This window comes from Rana temporaria, chromosome 7, assembly GCF_905171775.1.
Source record: "Rana temporaria chromosome 7, aRanTem1.1, whole genome shotgun sequence".
NCBI classification, from domain to species: Eukaryota; Metazoa; Chordata; class Amphibia; order Anura; family Ranidae; genus Rana; species Rana temporaria.
Genome location: NC_053495.1, coordinates 143965619 through 143987083, shown reverse-complemented (window position 1 = coordinate 143987083; position 21465 = coordinate 143965619). Strand labels below are relative to the sequence as shown.

Sequence of the window (21465 nt, the reverse complement as noted above, 5' to 3'; positions counted from 1 at the left end):
CTCTAAGAGCTCTCCATACACATGACTGGACAGAACACAGCTTATGCACAGACCCAGCCAGGGAGATTACGGCAAGTCAGTGTACTGTCACATCAGCAATATTTTGCCAGATTTTGGAAAGGTGAGTGTAACATTGATTTGACTGCACCAAAGTTGCATTTTACATTTAGAGATTTGTAGAGTAACCACTAAAGGGAGCTTCCCTGTTTGACTCATTCAGAACCTCAGTTTATCACACGTACACAGAAGCAGCGAATCATTTTCAAAAAGTCGGCAAATTCACTGACTTGCAAGTCGTTCTCTTTTACACATATATTTAACAAAATGACTGAAAAAACTGAACATTATTGAGCATTACAGAGCTGGCCACACATCTTACTGAACAATCTCTTTTGAATCGCATTTAGATTTACCAACTAGGGCTTGCCTAAAAAAAATCCTTTAATTTACATTCAGTTTGGCAACCATAACACTTCGTAATGGTTGGTTAATCTAAAGGCGATTGTACAAATCAGACAGCTTGTATGGCCAACTTAAGAAGGAGGGTATTAAAAAAAAAAAAGAAGATCTAGATACCTGGAAGAATCACTTCATAAGCAGTATAAAAATGAGATCATATTTTTATTTACATCTAAATAAAACAGCAATGCCAATTACATTTGATTGTGTGATGTTTGTCAGATCCCAGCATAAGAACAGTGAATACAGTTCATTAGGATAACCATTGCTTGTAAATTGGTCTAATCAAGTCTGTTATTTTCATTTATTCCAGTTCTTCAAGATCTTCTCACCGGCATCCAATGTCTCATCTCGCTGTAAGAAAGAAATATTTGGATTTACCCTCATTCTATAATACTTTTGATAAAGCAACATATTAGAAAAGTTATAAAGTACACCAAGGAGGCAACAAGATCTACTATTGCAATCCAGGCAAGAAATGGAGTCAAATAACTTCTAATATCTCATCTCAGATTACAGGGGATGGGGTTAATAATATCAAACTCGGCACACAGATTTTTCAGGAATATGGTTCTAATGGATCTGGTAGCGCTTAAAATCCCCAGAACTGGAGCTATGTGGGAATTCCAACAAGGCTTAAAAAAATCTGCACGCGTAATGACAGTGTCATATGCCCCGCAGATAAAGGAGGTGGTATTGTCATTTTGGACAAATGTAATTATCTTGAGGAGATGAATAGGCTTTTATCTGATCGTTCAAATTACACACCACTGGCTTCAAATCTAACAGCAAAGTTCAAGAGAGAACTTTCGGGTCCAATTGATGATGGATTCCGGCAAGGAATTTTGAATAAAACAAAAGAAAGAACATACCAGGTACCCTCAGTGCCTGGTTATGTACTACTTGCCAAAAATCGAACAATCCAAAACCTTTCAAAACCGCCAGGCCGCCCTATAATCAGTGGCATAGACTCAGTGACTGCTAGGATAGGCAGGTATGTGGATGAATTTTTACAGCCATTGGTTACAGCAACTCCTTACCTGAGAGATACGAGTCATTAATCTATTACGGGAATATGAGTGGAGAGATGGCTGCTTATTGGCGACAGCCAATGTTGTCTCTCTACACAATCATATCTTACCAACAGGGTCTAGAGCAGTGGTTCTCAACCTGGGGATCGGGACCCCCTTGGGGGTCAATTGACAATTTGCCAGGGGTCACCAAATCCTGGGCTGTTCCTGAATCCCGCACCGCTCTCCCAGCCTTTTCATGGCTACCCAGCAGGGCTGTCCCTGGAGCTTGCGGTGGCCCATTCAGCCTCTTTGCAGCCGCCCATTCAGTTCACGGCATGGCTGGGGGGCAGAGACTAGATGTCAGCTGGCTGGTGAGGAATGTGAAGTGGGAGGGGCTGGAGGAGACCCCATCTCCTGATTTCAGCATAGGTGTCACTGCTGCGGAGACACAGCGAGTACCTTAAGGGGTTTTAATACTGTACGAGTGGAAGGGACTGAGGGAGCGCTAAGTATCCATAGGTTATGGGTGCAAATTACTTGTCTTGCCTTGGGTACTGACAACCCACGCTACAAAAATAATTTTACTGTTAGGGGTCCCCACAACTTGGAAAATGTTATCAAGGGGTCACGGCACTAGATGGTTGAGAACCACTGGTCTAGAGGCTGTCAAATTTTACCTTGAACAAGATCACTCTTTACCACAAATGCATAAATATTTCATTATTGAACTTCTGGCCCATAATTATTTTTGGTTTGGAGGCAATTTCTATTTACAAACTTGTGGTGAGCCATGTGCGCAAAATTTGCACCCAGCCTAGCCAATTTATTTATCGCTGTTGGTAAAAAGAGGTGATCGATACTAACTCCCTGAGAGAGTTACGCCTCTGGAGGAGGTACATCGGTGATGTCCTCCTCCTGTGGGATGGTGACTTGCCCTCTCTTGAAGTGTTCTTTGTTAACCTTAATCAGAGCGATAGTGATCATGAATTCCTGAAATCCTTGAACCCATAGTCAGACCCTACACTTGTGCGCGACAATGCCCAGCCTCACGTGGCGAGTGTATGCAGCCAGTTCCTGGAGGATGAAGGAATCGATACCATTGAATGGCCTCAATGGTCGCCTGACCTAAATCAAATAGAACACATCTGGGACATTATGTTTCGGTCCATCCGATGCCGCCAGATTGCACCTCAGTCTGTTCAGGAGTTCAAGTGATGCTCTGGTCCAGATCTGGGAGCAACTACACCAGGACACCATCCGTCTCATTAGGAGCATGCCCCTACGTTGTCAGACATGTATACAAGCTTGTAGGGGCCACAAACTACTGAGTAACATTTTGAGTAGCTGCAATAAAATGTCAGCAAAATGGACTAGCTTGCTGCATACTTTTTTCACTTTAATTTTCAGGGTGTCTTTAAAGTCAGCCCTCTATAAGTTGATAATTTTAATTTCCATCAAACGACGTGGCATCCTAACACATTACCCAGTCCGAATCAGTATATTAAGCATGACATTCTTCCCCATTGAGATCCGATGTGTTTTCAAAGTGTTCCTTTAATTTTTTGAGCAGTGTATTTAGGCCAATTAGAAAGTGAAATGTAGGATTTGGCCTAACAGCCCTCTACCAAATCTGCCACCATCGGGCTCCCAGCATTGAGAACCAATGCACCATCTGCGTGAAACTGCTTTCTGTAACTGTGGGTTTGATTTAATAAAACTGGAGCGAGTGCAAAATCTGGCGCAGCTGTGCACAGAAACCAATCAGTTTCCATCTTTTTGTCAAAATGTAATTGAACAGAAGTAGTTGTGCATGGTAGCCGATTGGCTACCATGCACAGCTGCACCAGATTTTGCAATCTCTGGTTTTAGTAAATCAACCCCACAGCCTTGTGTTTGCAACCTCAATCTCACTTTCCAATCTAGATAAAGAAACTACAATGGTCATGAAAAATAAAGAGCCCCAAACACAAACCCATGAACACCATGGCCTTGATTTTGATGTCTAATATACAGAGCCATTCAGAGGTATAGCTGGCACTGTAGACATCTGTATAGCCGATTTGTATCATCTGTGCTTACAGTATTAAGGCAAAACTTTTTTATTTCATTTTGGATAGAGTGGAGAGGGATTAGAATCCCTGTCATTTTTAATTGCTATCTCTGCCCCCGTTAGGGAGATTCCCCCTCTCTATTTGTCTTGTTTACCATTATCATTGAAAGTGAAAGTAAAAGAAAATGCCAAATTTTGGCTTATCCCCAGAAAAGTAATAGGAGGGAAACACTAGCTCTGGTGACCCCCAAAGGATTCCCTTAAATTGCAGGCATTTCCTCTCACTTCCTGTTTTTGCTATGGAACAGGAAGCAAAGGGAAAAATCCCCACACAAAAATAAATAAATATGGCAGGGGTTAAAACCATCCCTTATTCTAGCCAAAATTATATATAAAAAAAAATACTTTAAAGCGGCAGTAAACCACACCAATTTTTTTTTAAAACCCTGCAAAGTAAAAGGCATAATGTGCTAGTATGCATCGCATACTAGCACATTATGAAATACTTAGAAGGAAGCCCTGCTAACCTTAAAATGTTAGCACAGCTAACAGGAACTTTCATCTTTACCAGGTCTTCCTTCTAGGTTCGTGTCCCCCGGCTGTCTGATTGGCCGTGCCGCAATAGCGCCACGGACTGCAGCACGGAGCTCTGAAGGAATGGCATGGGTATGCCGTCCCTTCAGAGCACATGCGCCGGTGACTGTGCAGGTTTAGTAGATATTCACTGTATCTACAGGTAACCCTTAGGATTTACTTACACTTTAAAGCGGGAGTTCACCCGAAATTTTTTTTTAACATTAGATTGAGGCTCATTTTGTCAAGGGGAATCGGGTGTTTTTTTTTAAATGGAAGCCGTACTTACCGTTTTAGAGATGCATCTTCTCCGCTGCTTCCGGGTATGGTCTTCGGGACTGGGCGTTCCTATTCGATTGACAGGCTTCCGACGGTCGCATACATCGCGTCACAAGTATCCGAAAAAAGCCGAACATCGGTGCGGCTCTATACGGCGCCTGCGCACCGACGTTCGGCTACTTTCGGAAAATCGTGACGCGATGTATGCGACCGTCGGAAGACTGTCAATCAAATAGGAACGCCCAGTCCCGCAGCCCATACCCGGAAGCGGCGGAGAAGATCGCTCTCTAAAACGGTAAGTACTGCTTGGATTTTAAAAAAGAACTACCCGATTCCCCTTGACAAAATGAGCATCAATCTAATGTTAAAAATTAAGTTTTCGGGTGAACTCCCGCTTTAAGTAAAAAAAGTAATGTTTGACTGGAGTGCACCATCAGAAACTTTACGAGCCCAGTAACACACACTGTACAATACACTTTATCACATCTGATTTGGAATGACACCCTAGCACACATTCAGAACACACTTGTGCTAGGGCACACTGCTATGCATAATGTATATTGTGCAAAGAAAAATAGTAAAGCAGGGGTGATTTAGGTTGGGGTCCATTCAAAATAATTGGGCAACAGTAATGCAGTGTAGTGCAATAGGGAATACGTTTAGTAACAATAGTATTGCGGGAAAAAAAAAAAAAAAAAAAAAAAGAAGATGATCAGGCAAAATAGATGCCTCTATTAGAAGACCTACCTTAATAAAACAGAATCTGATATACTTTTCAAGTAGTTTCTTAGATTCAAGTCCACAAAATGCCGTTACTGGAATAGCAGCTAATTTCTAAAATAGATTTCAAACATATAAATTGTTAAAATTCAGTATTTGCTAATCACTGTTCGAAAACATTCAACTGTTGGGGAGATTTACTAAAAATGGAGCACTCAGAATCTGGTGCAGCCATGCATAGTAACCAATCAGCTTTTACCTTCAGCTTGATCAATTAAGCTATGGCAATAAAACCTGAAAGCCGGTTTCTACGCAGAGCTGCACCAGATTTTGCACCATGCAGTTTAAATAACCCCGAGTGTGTTGAATGCTTTATACTATAAAAACAGAGCAGGAAGCTAGCAAAAAGAAAGCTTTGCTTCGACACAAGTACACTGCAATTAGGCTCCATTCACACCTAGGCGTAGGGCGTACAGGCGTTTTTACAGGCGATTTTTACCGACGTTTTTGTCGCGCGTATATGCGCGTTTTCGCACAGTGGCGTTCGACGTTTTTGTACTTTGTCTTTTTCCATATTAGTCAATAAGAAAAATGATCATCCCTGACATCACTTGTTGCTCTCCTAGGAATTTTTTATTCCTCTTCCTGGGTGAATATACCTCTTCCGGATTTCAGCAACACAGGCGTCAAAACGCTTGTACAAGCGCGTGTTTACGCGCGTATCAGGCGTTTTACATTGACTTCAATGTAAAAAAAAAACGCTCAAATACGCGCATATCGCGCGCTAGGAGCGACAAAAAAGGGTCCGGAACTTTTTTGAGCTACAGGCTACAGGCGTTCAGATGTGAACCATCCCCATTGCCTTTCATTACTTTTCGTCCCTCTGGCGTTTGTGCGCGTCGCGCTACAGGCGTAAAAACGCCTAGGTGTGAATGGAGCCTAAGGCCTAAGCCTTTGAACACTTTTATGAACACTGCATTACCCACCTTAGTTTTAATCATCCACTTTATAAATTTGTAATCGTAAGGTTCATCGTCTTTCACTTCAGAAAGATCCACACCTTCAACACAAAAATAAATCCATAAATATTTAACAGAAGTCTGGTTGAGCGCTGATATTACATATTATATTTGCTCTGCATTCCTATATCTACGTCTGTGTTCTAGTGTGGCTGCGAATTCTCAGAATCAAAAACACACCCATTACTTTAACCACTTAAGGACCCCTTCACGCCGATATACGTCGGCAGAATGGCACGGTTGGGCACATCCACGTACGTGGCTCTTTAAGCCCAGCCGTGCGGGCGCGTGCACGCGACCCGGTCCGAAGCTCCGTGGCCGCGGGACTCGCGGACCCGATCGCCGCTGGAGTCCCGCGATCGGTCCCCGGAGCTGAAGAACGGGGAGAGCTGTGTGTAAACACAGCTTCCCCGTTCTTCACTGTGGCGCTGACATCGATCGTGTGTTCCCTTTTATAGGGAACCACAATCGATGACGTCAGACCTACAGCCACACCCCCCTACAGTTAGAAACACAAATGAGGTCATACATAACCCCATCAGCGCCCCCTCGTGGTTAACTCTCAAACTGCAACTGACATTTTCACAGTAAACAATGCATTTTAAATGCATTTTTTGCTGTGAAAATGACAATGGTCCCAAAAATGTGTCAAAATTGTCCGAAGTGTCCGCCATAATGTCGCAGTCATGAAAAAATACAAGTTAGGCTTACCGGTAACTTGTTTTCCAGAAGTCTTTCAGGACAGCACCTTGAGATATCATGATCCTCCCACTCCATCAGGAAACACCTTCTTTCATCCTTTTAAAAAGGAGGCCCCTCCTTGCACTCCTCAGTTGTTATAGAGAAAACCTCCGGCCCCGGCTGGAACACACAAGCATATATGTTAGTCACAGCATAGTACATCACAAACAAATAGGGCGGGTCGTTGCTGTCCTGAAAGACTTCTGGAAAACAAGTTACCGGTAAGCCTAACTTGTATTTTCCCGAGGCGTCTTTCAGGACAGCACCTTGAGAGGACCACAGAGACTTACTACCTTAGGGCGGGACGACAGCTTGTAGGACCTTCCTGCCAAAAGCCTGATCACTAGCTGAGGCGAGGTCCAACCTATAGTGTCGCACGAACGTGTGGAAACTTGACCACGTCGCTGCCCTGCAGATTTGCTCCGGCGTGGCACCAGCTCTTTCTGCCCAGGAAGTTGCGAGAGCTCTGGTCGAATGGGCACGGATACCTTCTGGCGGAGTCAGGCCTGACTGTAAATAAGCCTCCCTGATAGCCAGCTTCAGCCATCTAGCTAGTGTTCCCCTAGATGCCTGCTGACCCCTTTTGTTACCCCCAAAAAGGACAAATAAAGAATCCGAGCGTCTAAACGGGTTTGTTATTTCTAAATAATACAACAAGACCCGTTTGACATCCAACATATGAAAAAATAATTCTTTTTCACCCGAAGGGTTAGAACAAAAAGTGGGAAGTACAATGTCCTGTACACGATTACTGTTAGAAGCCACTTTGGGCAAAAACTTAGGGTCAGTTTTAAGCACTACCCTATCTGAAAATATACATAAATAAGGCTCCTTCACTGACAGGGCCTGTAACTCGCTGATCCTACGTGCTGAGGTAATAGCGATTAAAAATAAAGTTTTAAAGGTAAGGTTCCTAACTGAAGCTTCCCCTAAGGGTTCAAAAGGCTTGCTTGCCAAAGATCTCAAGACCACTGAGAGTTCCCACTTTGGGAAACCCTTTAACTTTGGTGGTCTAGACCTCAAAAGAGATCTAAAAAACCTCACCACCAATGGTTCTGTGGCTACAGATCTTTCCAAAAAAACTGAAAGTGCGGATACCTGTACCTTAAGGGTGCTAACAGCTAAGCCCTTATCAGCCCCCTCCTGTAAAAATTCTAGGATAGATTTTAGTTCCCTAGGGTCCTGACTCAAAGAGCTACACCAAGAGGAAAAAACTTTCCAAACCTTGGTGTAAATGGCTCGGGTTACCTTCTTCCTGCTGTTGAGTAAGGTGGAAACCAAGCGGTCTGAGAACCCCTTTCCACTCAGGATTTCCCTTTCAGAAGCCACGCGGTTAAGGACAGCCGTGCCACATCTGGGTGAGAAATTGGACCCTGAACTAGGAGGTCCTGCCTGAGGGGCAGGTGCCAGTAAGGCCTGGTTGACAAGGCTAGAAGCGTTGCAAACCATGCCCTCTTGGGCCAGAATGGGGCGATGAGAATGACTGGCACACTTTCTCTCTGAACTTTCCTCAGAACTAGGGGAATCAGCTGAAACGGGGGAAAGGCAAAGCAGAGGCGGAAATCCCAGGGATGCGACAGAGCGTCTACCCCTAGGGACCCATCCCCCCGACTCAGCGAAAAGTATTTCCCTACCTGGGAGTTCTCCCTTGAGGCAAATAAGTCTACCTCTGGGAGACCCCACCTGCTGGTGATCTCTGAGAAGACCTCCGCATTCAGGGACCACTCTGACTCCCGAATCTGGTGTCTGCTTAAGAAATCCGCCACCGTATTGAGGGACCCCTTTAGGTGTAGGGCTGACAAGGAGAGTAAATTGCTCTCTACCCAGGAGAGAATCTCTGTGGCCAGGGACAGAAGAGAAGGGCTTCTTGTACCCCCCTGCCTGTTCAAGTATGCTACTGTTGTAGCGTTGTCCGATAGGACCTGAACATGATGGCCTCTGAGACGTGGAGCAAACTCCACTAGTGCCAGGGCCACCGTCTTTAGTTCCCTCCAATTTGAGGAACGCAGGGCTTCCTCCCTTGACCACCTCCCCTGTGAAAATTTCTCTTCTAGGTGCGCTCCCCATCCCCAGGCGCTGGCATCCGTGGTGAGCCTTAGTCCCACGGGGAAGGACCACTCCAGACCCTCTGCAAGCACTCGCTGGTTTTTCCACCAGTAAAGGGATCTTACTACCCGGGCCGGAATTTTTACCCGGGTGTCCAGAGAACTGGTTTTCCGATCCCATGTCTTTAAAAGAAAAGCCTGCAGGGGCCTGAAATGTAACCTCGCCCATTGGACCGCCGGCATGGTGGAGGTCAAAATTCCTAGGGATGCCATTACCTGCCTGACCGTCAAAGACTGATGGGACTGAAGCAACCGAACAGTGTCCAAGACCTTGGATGCTTTTTCTGGGGGGAGAAAAATTCTCTGGTTCCGTGAATCCACCTGGTATCCCAGAAAACGAATCTTTTGAGAAGGAACCAAGGCGGATTTTTGAAGGTTTAAAATCCATCCTAGGGATTCCAAATGGGTTCGTGCCAGAGAAAGATCCCTCAACAATTTTTCCTCTGAGGGGGCAAAGAAGAGGAGGTCGTCCAAGTAAGGGATGACCGCTATTCCTTGTAGCCGTAGCGGGGCTAAGGCTTCGGCCAGCACCTTCGTAAAGATCCGAGGTGATGATGACAGCCCGAAGGGGAGGGCCCTGTACTGGAAGTGCTGAACTTGACCCCCCATCTCTACCGCCAGTCTGAGAAACGTCTGGGACTGAGGGGAGATAGGTACGTGAAGGTACGCATCCCTCAGGTCTATCGACGCCATGTAGCAATCTGGTGTCAGTAGATTCCGGATTGAGAATATTGAATCCATTTTGAATCCCCTGTACAGGACACATTTGTTTAAGGGCTTTAAGTTTAATATCAGCCTGAACTTCCCCGTAGGTTTCCTTACTAGGAATACATGGGAATAGAACCCTCTGCCCTGTTCTACTAGGGGAACCCTGACCAATACCCCCTGCTGTTGAAGTTCCAACAACGAGGACTTTAGTGCGATGTACTTCACTGGATCCCTTGGGGCCTGGGTGACCAGAAATCTCTTTGGCGGGGTTTCTGAGAATTCTATAGCGTAACCCTGAGCTAGAGTGGTCAGTATGTACTGGTTGTTTGATACAGCTGACCACTGCGGAAGGAACCCCTGTAACCTCCCGCCTACCCTCAGGGTCGAGTCATTGCGGCTTATTGGCCGGCGCAGGAGGATGGAAAAGGACTCCCTTTCCTTTACCTTTCTGCGCTGCCCAGTTCCTTTTACCTTGTGGTCTTTTCCCCTTATCCTGCTGCTTAAAGGTCCGAAAAAAACGCTTGGGAGGGGGGTTCTTATTTTTGACCGGGAAGGCCTTTTTCTTGTCGGCCGTCCTGTCCAGGATACTATCCAGTTCAGGGCCGAAGAGAAGATCCCCAGAGAACGGGATTCCACACAGCTTGCTTTTGGAGGCTGTGTCACCAGGCCAGGTCTTGAGCCATAAAGCCCTTCTGGCTGAGTTGGCTAAAGCAGCGGATCTAGCGGACATTTTTATCGCCTCGGCCGAGGCATCTGCCATATAGGCTACGGCTGCAGAAATGGTAGAAAAAGAGTCCAAAATGTCCTGTTTTGGGGAGTCTGCCTCAATATGAGCTTTGAGTTTGTCTAACCAGAACTCTAAGTTGCGTGCCACACAGGTGGTAGCCATGGCAGGCTTGAGGTTAACCATAATAGACTGCCAGGCTTTTTTAAGGAGAAGATCCATTCGCTTATCCATCGGGTCCTTCAGGATCCCCATATCCTCAAAGGATAAATCTGTGGACCTAGACACCTGAGAAAAAGCTGCGTCGAGTTTAGGACTTTTGTTCCACACGACTGATGGATCTTCTCCAAAGGGAAACCTCCTTTTGTGGGATTTTGAAAAAAATGGTTTCTTTTCTGGATCCTGCCATTCCCGCAAGATTGTTTCGGAGATGACCGGGTGAACCGGAAATGTACGCCCCTTGGGCTCGCAGAGACCGGCATACATGCGATCGTGCAGGCTTAGGTCCCTCTTTTCCTCACTGAGACCTAAAGTGGCATAAATAGCCCTGAGGAGGCCATCCACATCCTCCAGGGACAGTTTAAATTTTGAGGGAGACTCTATTTCTTCCTCATTTTCTGAGTCCTCACTAGAGGGGGCCTGAGGCTGACTCTCCCTGGACCCCTCGTTATCAGAGGGCCTAGGGGCCCACCCTGTCTCCTGAGAAGACTGTGATGTGGAGGGCTGAGAAATGGTGACAGGAGCTAATGACTCTCTCATAGTCTGAAAAGTGGCCAAAAGCTCATCTTTGACAGAAGCCATCAATTCCTCTCTGACTGAGGCTGACTCCTTCTGTACTAAGGCTGCTATACATGCCTTACACCATGGCTTCTTCCAACTTTCCCCCATTTTCTCCTTACAAGAAGGACATCTCTTTTTTTTCAGGTTTGACCTAAAAAAAGGAACAGGGAGAGAAGAAAAAAATATAGGGGGATCCAGCATGAGACCCGGTCTCAATAAACAAACATGACCCCCCCCTCACCTAGGTGCACTTAGGAACAAAAGGTGTCCACCCGTGCCCTGACAGGCCCCCATGCCACTGGAGGGAAAAAAGTGAAGAGACCGAGAGAGAAATCCCAAAAAGGAGAGAACCCTCACCCCTGGGGAAAAACAGACTTACGTTGCTGCTTCCCGCCGAGGTCCTGCTGGTGCCCGTGCCTGTCTCCACCGCTGATGCATCTGCAGTCTCCATCGCAGGAATCGGCGTTCTCTGTGGCATCCACGGCGCTTCCCGGACTCCAATAGCGCCGCTGCGCCGGACCAGGAAGCGGAAGTAGGCTCCAGCGTCCGCCCTTCCCCTCCTCCTGGCGCGCCGGAAATGACGCGCCTCTCCGGCGACCAGGCTACGCCAAAATGGCGACGCCCCGCAAAAAAACGAGGCACCTCACGATCGCCGAAGGCTGGCTCCACTGAACACCGGGAGAGAGAGGAGCCCGACTACCATCACCGCCGCTCGGGTGGTACGGGAGAGCGGACAGTCCCTGAAAAAAAGGTAAGAGGAAAGGTCCGTTTTTTTCAGGCAGCACCTGAGACATCAGACCCTTCCCAAGAAGATGCTCCCTCCGGAGGAGGAAACACAAAAACTGAGGAGTGCAAGGAGGGGCCTCCTTTTTAAAAGGATGAAAGAAGGTGTTTCCTGATGGAGTGGGAGGATCATGATATCTCAAGGTGCTGTCCTGAAAGACGCCTCGGGAAAAATCGCTGATCGCCGCCATTAGTAGTAAAAAAATTTTTTTTTATAAAAATGCAATAAAACTATCCCCTTTTTTGTAAACGCTATAAATTTTGCACAAACCAATCGATAAACGCTTATTGTGATTTTTTTTTACCAAAAATAGGTAGGAGGAATACGTATCGGCCTAAACTGAGGAAAAAAAATGTTTTATATATTTTTGGGGGATATTTATTATAGAAAAAAGTTAAAAATATTGCATTTTTTTTCAAATTTGTCGCTCTATTTTTGTTTATAGCGCAAAAAATAAAAACCGCAGAGGTGATCAAATACCACCAAAAGAAAGCTCTATTTGTGAGAAAAAAAGGACGCCAATTTTGTTTGGGAGTCACGTCGCACGACTGCGCAATTGTCTTGTTAGAGCGACGCAGTGCCGAATCTCAAAACCTGGCCAGGTCCTTTCTTAAGTGGTTAACATGTCATTTGGAATCATGTTTTGCCTACATCACCTTTTATTAGAAAATATGTAAAATTTCAAAAGTTGATCTTATTTTGTTTTACTCAAACCATGAATATTGCTGTATTTAGTGCCTTCTGAAACCTACTAAATGAGCACTAGGTGTCACTGTAGCACAAAATAACGTTATACTGCATTAGACAATCACTGATGCCTATGCTCTCATTTCACAAAGCCGTTTTCTATTGTTTAGCTATTAATTACTCCCTACAGCGCCTTATATAGCTCATACCATTTAAGGTGTACAACATGCTTTGTTTAGCCTGCTCTGAAAGTATGGATTTTATATACTGGAGCACTCAACACTGTCAGCATGTTAGGATGAAACATAGTTCATAAGTATTACTGCCCAAGTTAGCTCCTCTTCAAGCAAGCCTCTATTTTGTCCATTCAAGCTTTAATACCTTGTTTACACTTGCATTTCCCTCTAAAGAGTGAATTACATTGTGTATATACTAATCTTTTTATCTACTCTCCCGTTGCGTTCAACAAAGGGGAGCTGAAACAAAAGCTTAGGCATGGAGAAGCACATCATAGCCCAGTGTAAGCTACAACTTCAGTGACTTGTAGATTACACAGGGCTTTCCTCTACACTTGCAGTTGGGGGGGGTAAAAATTCATAGATGAACCCTGTTTTTATGGTAACACCCCCAACCCAAACTACTTCCCTGTATGGGTCAAGCACAGATTCATTTTAAAAGCAGGTATGTCATATTGTCCGTTCTGTCACCACTCCTCCGTGGCCATAAGCAGCAAGGTAGATTTATAAAACACAAGGACAGGGTTTACAAATCTGAGACAAGAGAACCCAATCACTTGACCCGTCAAATGCATGCGGCTAGCTCTAGTCCAATCAGAGTTCTTCCTGCTTCTTTAGGCAGAGAGAACTTTGTAGGACACTATAGGCTTTACTCCCATGTCCTGCATTTTATGAACGTGCTGTAAAATGCAAATTGCAGCATGGAGAAACCTGGTAGAGTATAACTGGGAGCAACGTGATATCTTCTCTTTGTTATAAATGTAACTAATAAAGAAAACGTACATACCATTTTGGATCTTTAACACAACATTACAAGAGCAAAATCAGTGTGCTCGTGTAATGTTGTGTTTAAGATCCAAAATGGTTTGTGGTGTTATAAAAATTTGCTGTATGTTTAATAACAAGTACGGACTTCTGTCTGTCATAATAATCATGAAACCTTGATGATTTGCCTTTAAGATCACATACCTATCTAAAGGACAGCTGTTCTTTAGATAGGCATGTGATTTTAAAGGCAAATCATCAAGGTTTCATAATTATCATGACATACACAAGTCTGTACTTGTTATTCTGCCCAGTCTAGTCATAAAGACTACTGCACAGACACTTTTATTAAATGTAGGTTATGTGGGATTTCTAAAGATATCACAGTAAAGTTCAACCAAAGTTAGGTCTATCTTCGGCGAAATTCAAATATTTCACACATGTGTACTCTGGTGCAGTAAATAGTTAATATGCAACAAAGTCAGACACAACGCATTTCGTTACCAAGTACAGAAACATCTGCAATCATGAAATATCCTCCTTCTGGAACGACTGGCTTTAGTCCAGCTTCCTCAAGCAAGCAAGCCATTCGGTCACGCTTGGATTCTAGTTCCCGGGGTAGTGCATTGAAATAGCATTCTGGTTCATCCATTCTTTTGAAGTCCTTGTAGAGAGCATGGGCCAGGGCCTCCTGCACAACACAGTAAATATAACGCTGTCATATGGGACCCAATCCAGTAATAAATACACAAACATATTCCAAGAGGCTTTTAACGAACACAAGTAAAAGTCGTTTCTGAGTAAGTGCAAGGTAAAGCTCACTACAAACGTTACCATCTTACTGTACAATCTTTCAGATCCATCAAGTACATCAGGGGTAGGCAACCATAAATAGGTGGAGATCTGGGAGAAGTTGAAGATTCCCAGACACAGTGTCGCCTCCTCCCACCTGATTTTTAACCCCTAATTGCCGTACTACTGCGTCACAATCACGTGCATTGCATGGCAATCATAGGTTTAAATCTGTTGGGGAGGAGGCAACACATCACTTCCTCATGACCTGTCAAACTCTGATCGCTTTTCAAAGGAGCAGCCGTGCCTGCAATTGTGAATGAGCCCTTGGTTGCATTACGCAGCGACAGCCTTAGGACTCGTTCACACAAAGTTGGAAAAAACCCTGTGGTTGAGTGGAGGATTTACCACCCCCAATCTCTAACCCCTGTAGCTGCTGAGGCCTGTGCCTTGCAGTCTGAGAAGGTTGTCCAAGCCAGTTTGTTCTGTCGAGCTGCCATGCAAAAAGCCACCTCTTCCTCAAAGACTGTGCAGGAGAAGGGCATTGTGGACACGTGTTGGGTCTGGAAGAGTAAGGCCTGGTGGACCATAAACATGTAGCTTTTGGTTTGACAATGCATACCCCCCCCCCCCCCCCCCCATGAGAACACCTAACTATTCAAAATTTGTTTACAACATTTTATTTCATGAGATTGCGCAGATTGATATTCACTTAATACAGCAGACTCCCATTGCTCTCAATCAATGAGGGGGGAGAATCCCCAGAGAGCCGAGGCTCTTGTGCACATCGATGGATCGAGATTGGGCACAGGTAAGTATTAGGGGGGCTGCTACACATGAAAGGTTTAAAAAAAAAACCTCGACCCTTTAAATTGAGGGAAAATCAAAAAGTACAAGTTGTCAATGTTAAAGCGGAGTTCCACTCAAAAACGGAACTAACGCTTTAAGCGGCATGTAATTTTTTTGGGAGGCTAAAGGCCTTTGGAAGAATACTGATGGGCCAAAACTTGACCTCTGATTGTACTCTAAGCCAGTTTGATTTCTACAGCTGACTGCAGAAAAAAAGAGAACTCTGCCAATCGCGTATTTCCGAGGATGACATTTTTTGGCTTCACACCAAGCAATACAAGTCTTCCAGACCTTATGATAGATCTTCCTAGTGACAGATTTTCTAGCATTCACTAGGGTAGACACCACTGGTCCCCGATATGCCACAGTCCTTAAACACTCTGGCTTCAATAGCCATGCCATCAAATTTAGAGACTGTAAATAAGGATGGAATATAGGACCTTGAGACAGTAGATTGGGGGGTCGCCGCGGAAGAGTCCATGGCCCGTCTATGGTCAGTCTCAAATCTCCAGGAACCAGGGCCTTCTGTGCCAGGCTGGTGCCACCAGAATGACTGGAACTCCCTGTCTCCGAATCCTGCGCAACTAATGTGGAAAACGAAGAGGGCCTGGAGGTAAAGCATAAAAACGGAGTATTGGCTCCATGGAACTACCAGACACTCTGCTCCGATTGCCAGAGGATCCCATGGTCGAGATACAAACTGCTGTAGCTTGTTGTTGAACCTGCATGCCAGTAGGTCAACCTTTTGTCCTCTTTTGTTCAAAGCCAATAAGATGACTTGTTATAGAGGCCTGGAATGGAGCTGGGCATAGGGCAGCGCCTCGAATGAGGATACCATACTCCCTAGAAGACTCATACAGAGCCAAATGGAGTGTTATCTGGTGCCCCTTATCCGATGCACCTGATTCTTCAGGGCACAGATCCTTGCGGGTGGCAAGAATACTCTTGCTTGGACCGTATCTAGGATCAGACCTAAATACTTTAGCCTTTGAGCTGTTCTCAAGGTTGACCTTTTGGTATTTATTATCCAGCCTAAGCTTTCCAAATACCGCTCTGTTCTAGAGCCTGTAGTGAGTGATCTCTGAGCAGGAGGGCATCCAGATACCCGAGCATCAGGATCCCTTGGGCCCCAGTACTGGTGCTAGGACCTTTGACTCTACCCTTCGGGCTTGCTACAGCTCCTCGGGTGTTCACAAACTAAAAACGACGTTCCTCTATTGCAAATCGCAGGAACCTCTAATGAGGCTGAAAGATCGGTACGTGTAAATACGCATTCTTTATATATCTACGGAGGCTAAAAAGTCTTCCATCTGGAACGAGGCTACAACTGAGCGGACAAACTCCTTTTGAAAGGACTGGATTAGTAGATACTGGTTCAGGGATCTTAGGGCCAAAAATGGGCCCTGTGACCCAGTGTTGGAAAAGTTTTCTATGTGCATTGTGTGACTATTTATAAAAATGTAAAATGGAGTCCAGTTTCTGTAATGGCTTCTAAGGACACGTTGCTGCTCTTCTAGTTCTATTGTTTGTTTTACTTCCTTAAATCAAACTTTGCTAAGAGTTGTAAAGAGACACTGTGATTGGCAATAAAGCTGTTTGCGTCATGAGCCACCGGTGGTCTTTAAGCCAATAGTACACTTTCTGTTGACCATATAAGAAGGTCATACACCTCGTGTCTGTATGGGACTTTTTGCTTTTTCACGTAGCATGTAGACTTCCATCCAGTTATACCGGTGTAACTGAAATAAAGCTATCTTGCTTCTGGAACACTTGAAGTTTGACTGATCACAGGGGAAGAATTATCCTATCATTTTGGTCCTTCGAGCCGGCACCAATGCGTGAAGCCCGGGTCCAATGGTTCTGATCGATCAGAAATCGGTGAGTATCGGATCTCAAAACTCACTGAGAAAATAAGTCCCCCCCACTTAACATTAGTGGTCAAATAGGGGCCGATTGCTACCAGGACCCGGATTCAACCATCTGGTTCCGAACCTGCCGTGATCCAGTCCTTCTATTGTGTTTTGGAGGTAAGATACTTTAAATTACATTTTTTTTTTCTCTCTCTAAGTCTATTCTTTTTTTTCTCTTTTTCTCTGCTTGATTCTGGTTATGAGTTATAGAACAGACATTGGGACTGATTGTATGACATCTTAATAGTCCACTGATGAGTTGTGATAACAGACATTGAGACTGATTGTATAATATCTTAATAGTCCGATGTCACAGGCATTTGGGGCGTTGCCTGAGGTAAAATAGACGTCACCTGCTGTCCGGGACAGATAAAAAAAAAAGATTTGAAGGGTATACCGAATGTCGAAGGTTGCGGACCCGACAATTTAAGCGCTAAAAGTAGCTGAGTTATCTAAATAGATTGCGAGGCCGACTGTTTTCTTGGTGATCACTTTTTTTTCTCTTTTTATCTCTTTCAAATGGTTAACCCTTGCTAACTTTACCTTTTGTTTGAACAACAGTACTGCTGTACACACAGGTTTTAACTATTTTTTGTTTTTCCCCATAGTGTGGGGTGTTTTGATATTTATTTTGTTTCCCCTGTATTCTTATTGTTATCGTTGCCAAGGATTGCTACACCAGTGATTTACAAATTATTGAAAACCCCAATTAATGCTAACAACAGGGACGTTTTTTGTTAAGGCAGTGTCTGCAATCTGGTGTTTAAACACTGGGCTCGCTCACCCCCCCCATTCAGACATTGCTAAGTACACTTGCTCGTTTGTGTGTGTGTGTGTGTGCACGTGTGAATTTAGACGAGGTCATTTTTTTCTTTTCTCTCTTCTTTTTTGTTTGTTTGTTGTGTCTGTGTTTGTTTTAAACAAACTGTGCTTCTAAAAAAAAAAAAAAAGGAGAGAGGATGATTGGTATAGGAAATATATGTGTGCATAGGTTTCCTGTTTGGGGAATTTAGACTTTGTTTTATATAGATTTTGGTGGGATTTGTATTCTAAACTCAACACTGAAGCAAACGAACAGAGCACAGGGAATAATTTCTGTAAAGGGATGTATTGTGTGTGTTGCTGTTGTGTGGTGATAAGAAATGTATGCAAACAAAGACCCTAAAATTGTGATATACTGTGCTAAAAGGAAAAGAAAATGTGTTTTTTAGAATAATTTAACTGTAAAAGGTTGCCAGAATTTGGTGACAAATACTTAAATTGTTAAGATCAGAGAAGGTGTAAGTTAGAAATGGCGGCATGCTGGCTTGTGGACAAAGAGGATAATTTAATTTGTAGCACCCAGAGACCACCTCCTTATAATGGTCCTCCCCCTCAGGTGCAAGCCACTGCCCAGAGTACCACCCTCCCTGTGACATCCACCCCTGTCAGAGGAACCGCCTCTGAACAAGACCCTGACCCTACTTCCTTAATCTCTCCAGATAGCAGCATGATCTTGGAGCTGAACAGATCAATCCTTGAAACTTTAACTGACGCCATAACCTATACACTAGGTGCCCCTGCAGGTGCCAAGAGATCAAGTAAACCTCCTATTAGGTATGGTGTAGATGATGGTGAAGTATACCCTTTGATAGAAGTCCCAAACCCCAGGGGAGGACAGGCTGATGGGTTGGGAGGACAGCATCCCCTGACAATGACTGTTTTCAGGCCATGGACTGAGAAGGACATACAAAAGGCTACAGAACACATAAAACATCCAAAATTAGGTCCAGTGGAATTTATTGAAAACATAGAGGGATTACGGAACAGTTACAAGTTGAACGGTGTGGAGGTAGAGAGAGCCCTGAGGAGAGTGCTGGGATCAGATTGGGTTTCCGTAAAGGGGGATTGGGACCCTTGCGGCCTAGCAAACGGACAGGGGCGAAGAGATCCATTACCTCCAGATAGCCCAGACTTGGGAAACAGGTTGACTGTATTACTGAATAGATGTCAGCTTAGATGGATTCAAAAGACTGATTGGCAGAAAATAAATATGACAGTACAAGAAGACAAAAAGAGTGTCAGTGACTACCTAAATAAACTACGAGAGGTTTTTAAAGTGTTCTCCGGGCTCCCCGAAGCTGAGGATGTGAATAGTGCATATCAGCAACAGCTAAAAATAGCTTTTGTAAATGGATTAAAACAGGATCATAAGGATTACATTGTTAAAAATATGGTTATTTACGGAACTGCATCAGTTCTAGATGTTTTACAATATGCTAAACATTCAGAGAAGTATCTGAAAACAATGGGAAACAAATGTGAAAGTAAAGGTTTTTGTGCAAAGTGTTGAAGGAGATGAGGATGTAGAGGAGTACACTGCCGAGGCGGAAACAGAGGAGTCCCATAGAAGGAAGCAGAGGAGGGTATTGCCTCTGTAATAGATACATTTTTACAAATAGGGGTGGTTATTCTGTGTCCTGACAGCCCCTGTAACACCCCTCTTTTCCCTGTTAAGAAGACTCCGCATTCCACAGGCTGGAGAATGGTACAGGATTTACAAGCTGTTAACCAGGCAGTTATACCAAGAGCTCCTGTGGTACCAGATCCACACACACTATTAAATGATTTGGATCCAGGGAATGAATTCTTCTCTGTGATTGATATCAGTAATGTTTAGCTTTCCAGTGCACCCCGACCATCAATTTTGGTTTGCCTTCACTTACCGGGGGAAAAGGTATACCTACCAGGTTGCCCCAGAGCTATTGAGAGTCCCCCACCATCTTTTCACAGGCAATGTCCACAAACTTGGCTCAATTTGTGCCCCTAGGGGGAAGCCAGCTCCTCCTCTATGAAGACACCTTCTAGTGGCGTCTCCCTCAGAGGAGGTTTGTAGGACTGATACAATGGCTCTGTTGTATTTTCTCCATGATCAAGGGCATAAGGTAAATAACACTAAAACTCTAGTTGTGACAACAGCAGGTCAAATACTTAGGGTATAATATCTCAAAAGAAGGTCGGCACCTGGATGAAGCGAGAATTAGAATCCTCCTACAGGTGTCGAGACCAAAAAAACAAAATGATGTATTTTTTGGGCATGAGTAATTTTTGTACGGTTTGGATCCCCGGGTATTCAATATTGACCGCCCCGTTGGTCCATGCCTTACATGGTAACCCCATGGCCCCACAGGATGCTATTAAATGGAGTGAGGAAACAGAGATAGCTTTTACTGACCTAAAACAAGTCCTTTCTAGTTCATCAGTGCTAGCCTTAACGGAATATGACAAACCTTTTTCAAACAAACAGTAGATTTAAGGGAAGGTCACATGACATCAGTACTTACACAGTCACATGGTGAGCGCCAGAGGCCAATTGCTTACTATTCTACAAAACTAGACAGTGTAACTAGAGCACTTCCACCCTGTGTACAGGCAGTGGTAGCTGCAGCCGAAGCAGGTAAGGCCTCAGCATCTATAGTGCTACATCACCTGCTGACACTCATAGTACCTCATGAAGTATCTGTTATTCTTTTACAACAAAAGATATCACATTTGAGCCCAGCACGACACCTTTCCTGTATGACAATACTCTTAACACAACCTCACTTAACTATACAGAGGTGTACTACATTAAACCCATCCACACTACTACCACTCCCTACTGATGGCCATAAACATAACTGTACTGCTGCCATCACTGAAAAGGTACTGCCTCGAAGTGATTTGAAAGATGTACCTTTATCTAATCTTGACATGACGCTTTTTGTTGATGGCTCCAGTAGGAAAAATCCAGATGGCACAAATGCAACTGGATATGCAGTAGTGACACAGGATGAAATCTTGGAAGCTAGGCCTTTACCAAAACATTATTCAGCACAAGTAGCAGAACTTGTAGCACTGACAAGAGCATGCATAATTACAAAAGGAAAATCTGTAACCATATACACAGATAGTCAATATGCATTTTCAACTGTACATGTTTTTGCACAACAATGGAAAAACAGGGGGATGGTGACCTCTAGTGGTAAGCCAATTTCACACACGGACTTCATTCTAGAACTTCTAGATGCAATACAGTTACCAAAAGAGCTTGCAATATGCAAATGTCAAGCACACACAAAACATACAGACTCCATCTCGGAGGGAAATAAGAGAGCAGATGAAGCGGCTAAAATAGCGGCACAAGAAACACATCAAATAATGACAGAACTGGAAATCATAGAGATAGATCATACAGTCCTTACTGATATGCAGCAGAATGCTCCCCCCGGGGAGAAACAATATTGGAAAAC

The 21465-nt window shown here is 44.3% G+C and overlaps 1 protein-coding gene across 2 annotated transcripts in view; it reads right to left on the bottom strand.

Annotated features, from left to right (window-relative positions):
- Positions 1–602: 602 nt before the first annotated feature.
- The window catches only part of KYAT3 (kynurenine aminotransferase 3), an 82178-nt gene continuing 61315 nt past the window's right edge, over positions 603–21465 (bottom strand). For both annotated transcript variants that reach the window (XM_040360072.1, XM_040360073.1), the window contains 4 exons: positions 14148–14334; positions 6081–6154; positions 5122–5208; positions 603–813 (listed from right to left, as the gene is read on the bottom strand). In XM_040360072.1, the coding sequence (XP_040216006.1) occupies positions 760–813; positions 5122–5208; positions 6081–6154; positions 14148–14334 (402 nt within the window). In that variant the 3' untranslated portion in view covers positions 603–759. The remainder of the gene's footprint in view (positions 814–5121; positions 5209–6080; positions 6155–14147; positions 14335–21465) is intronic.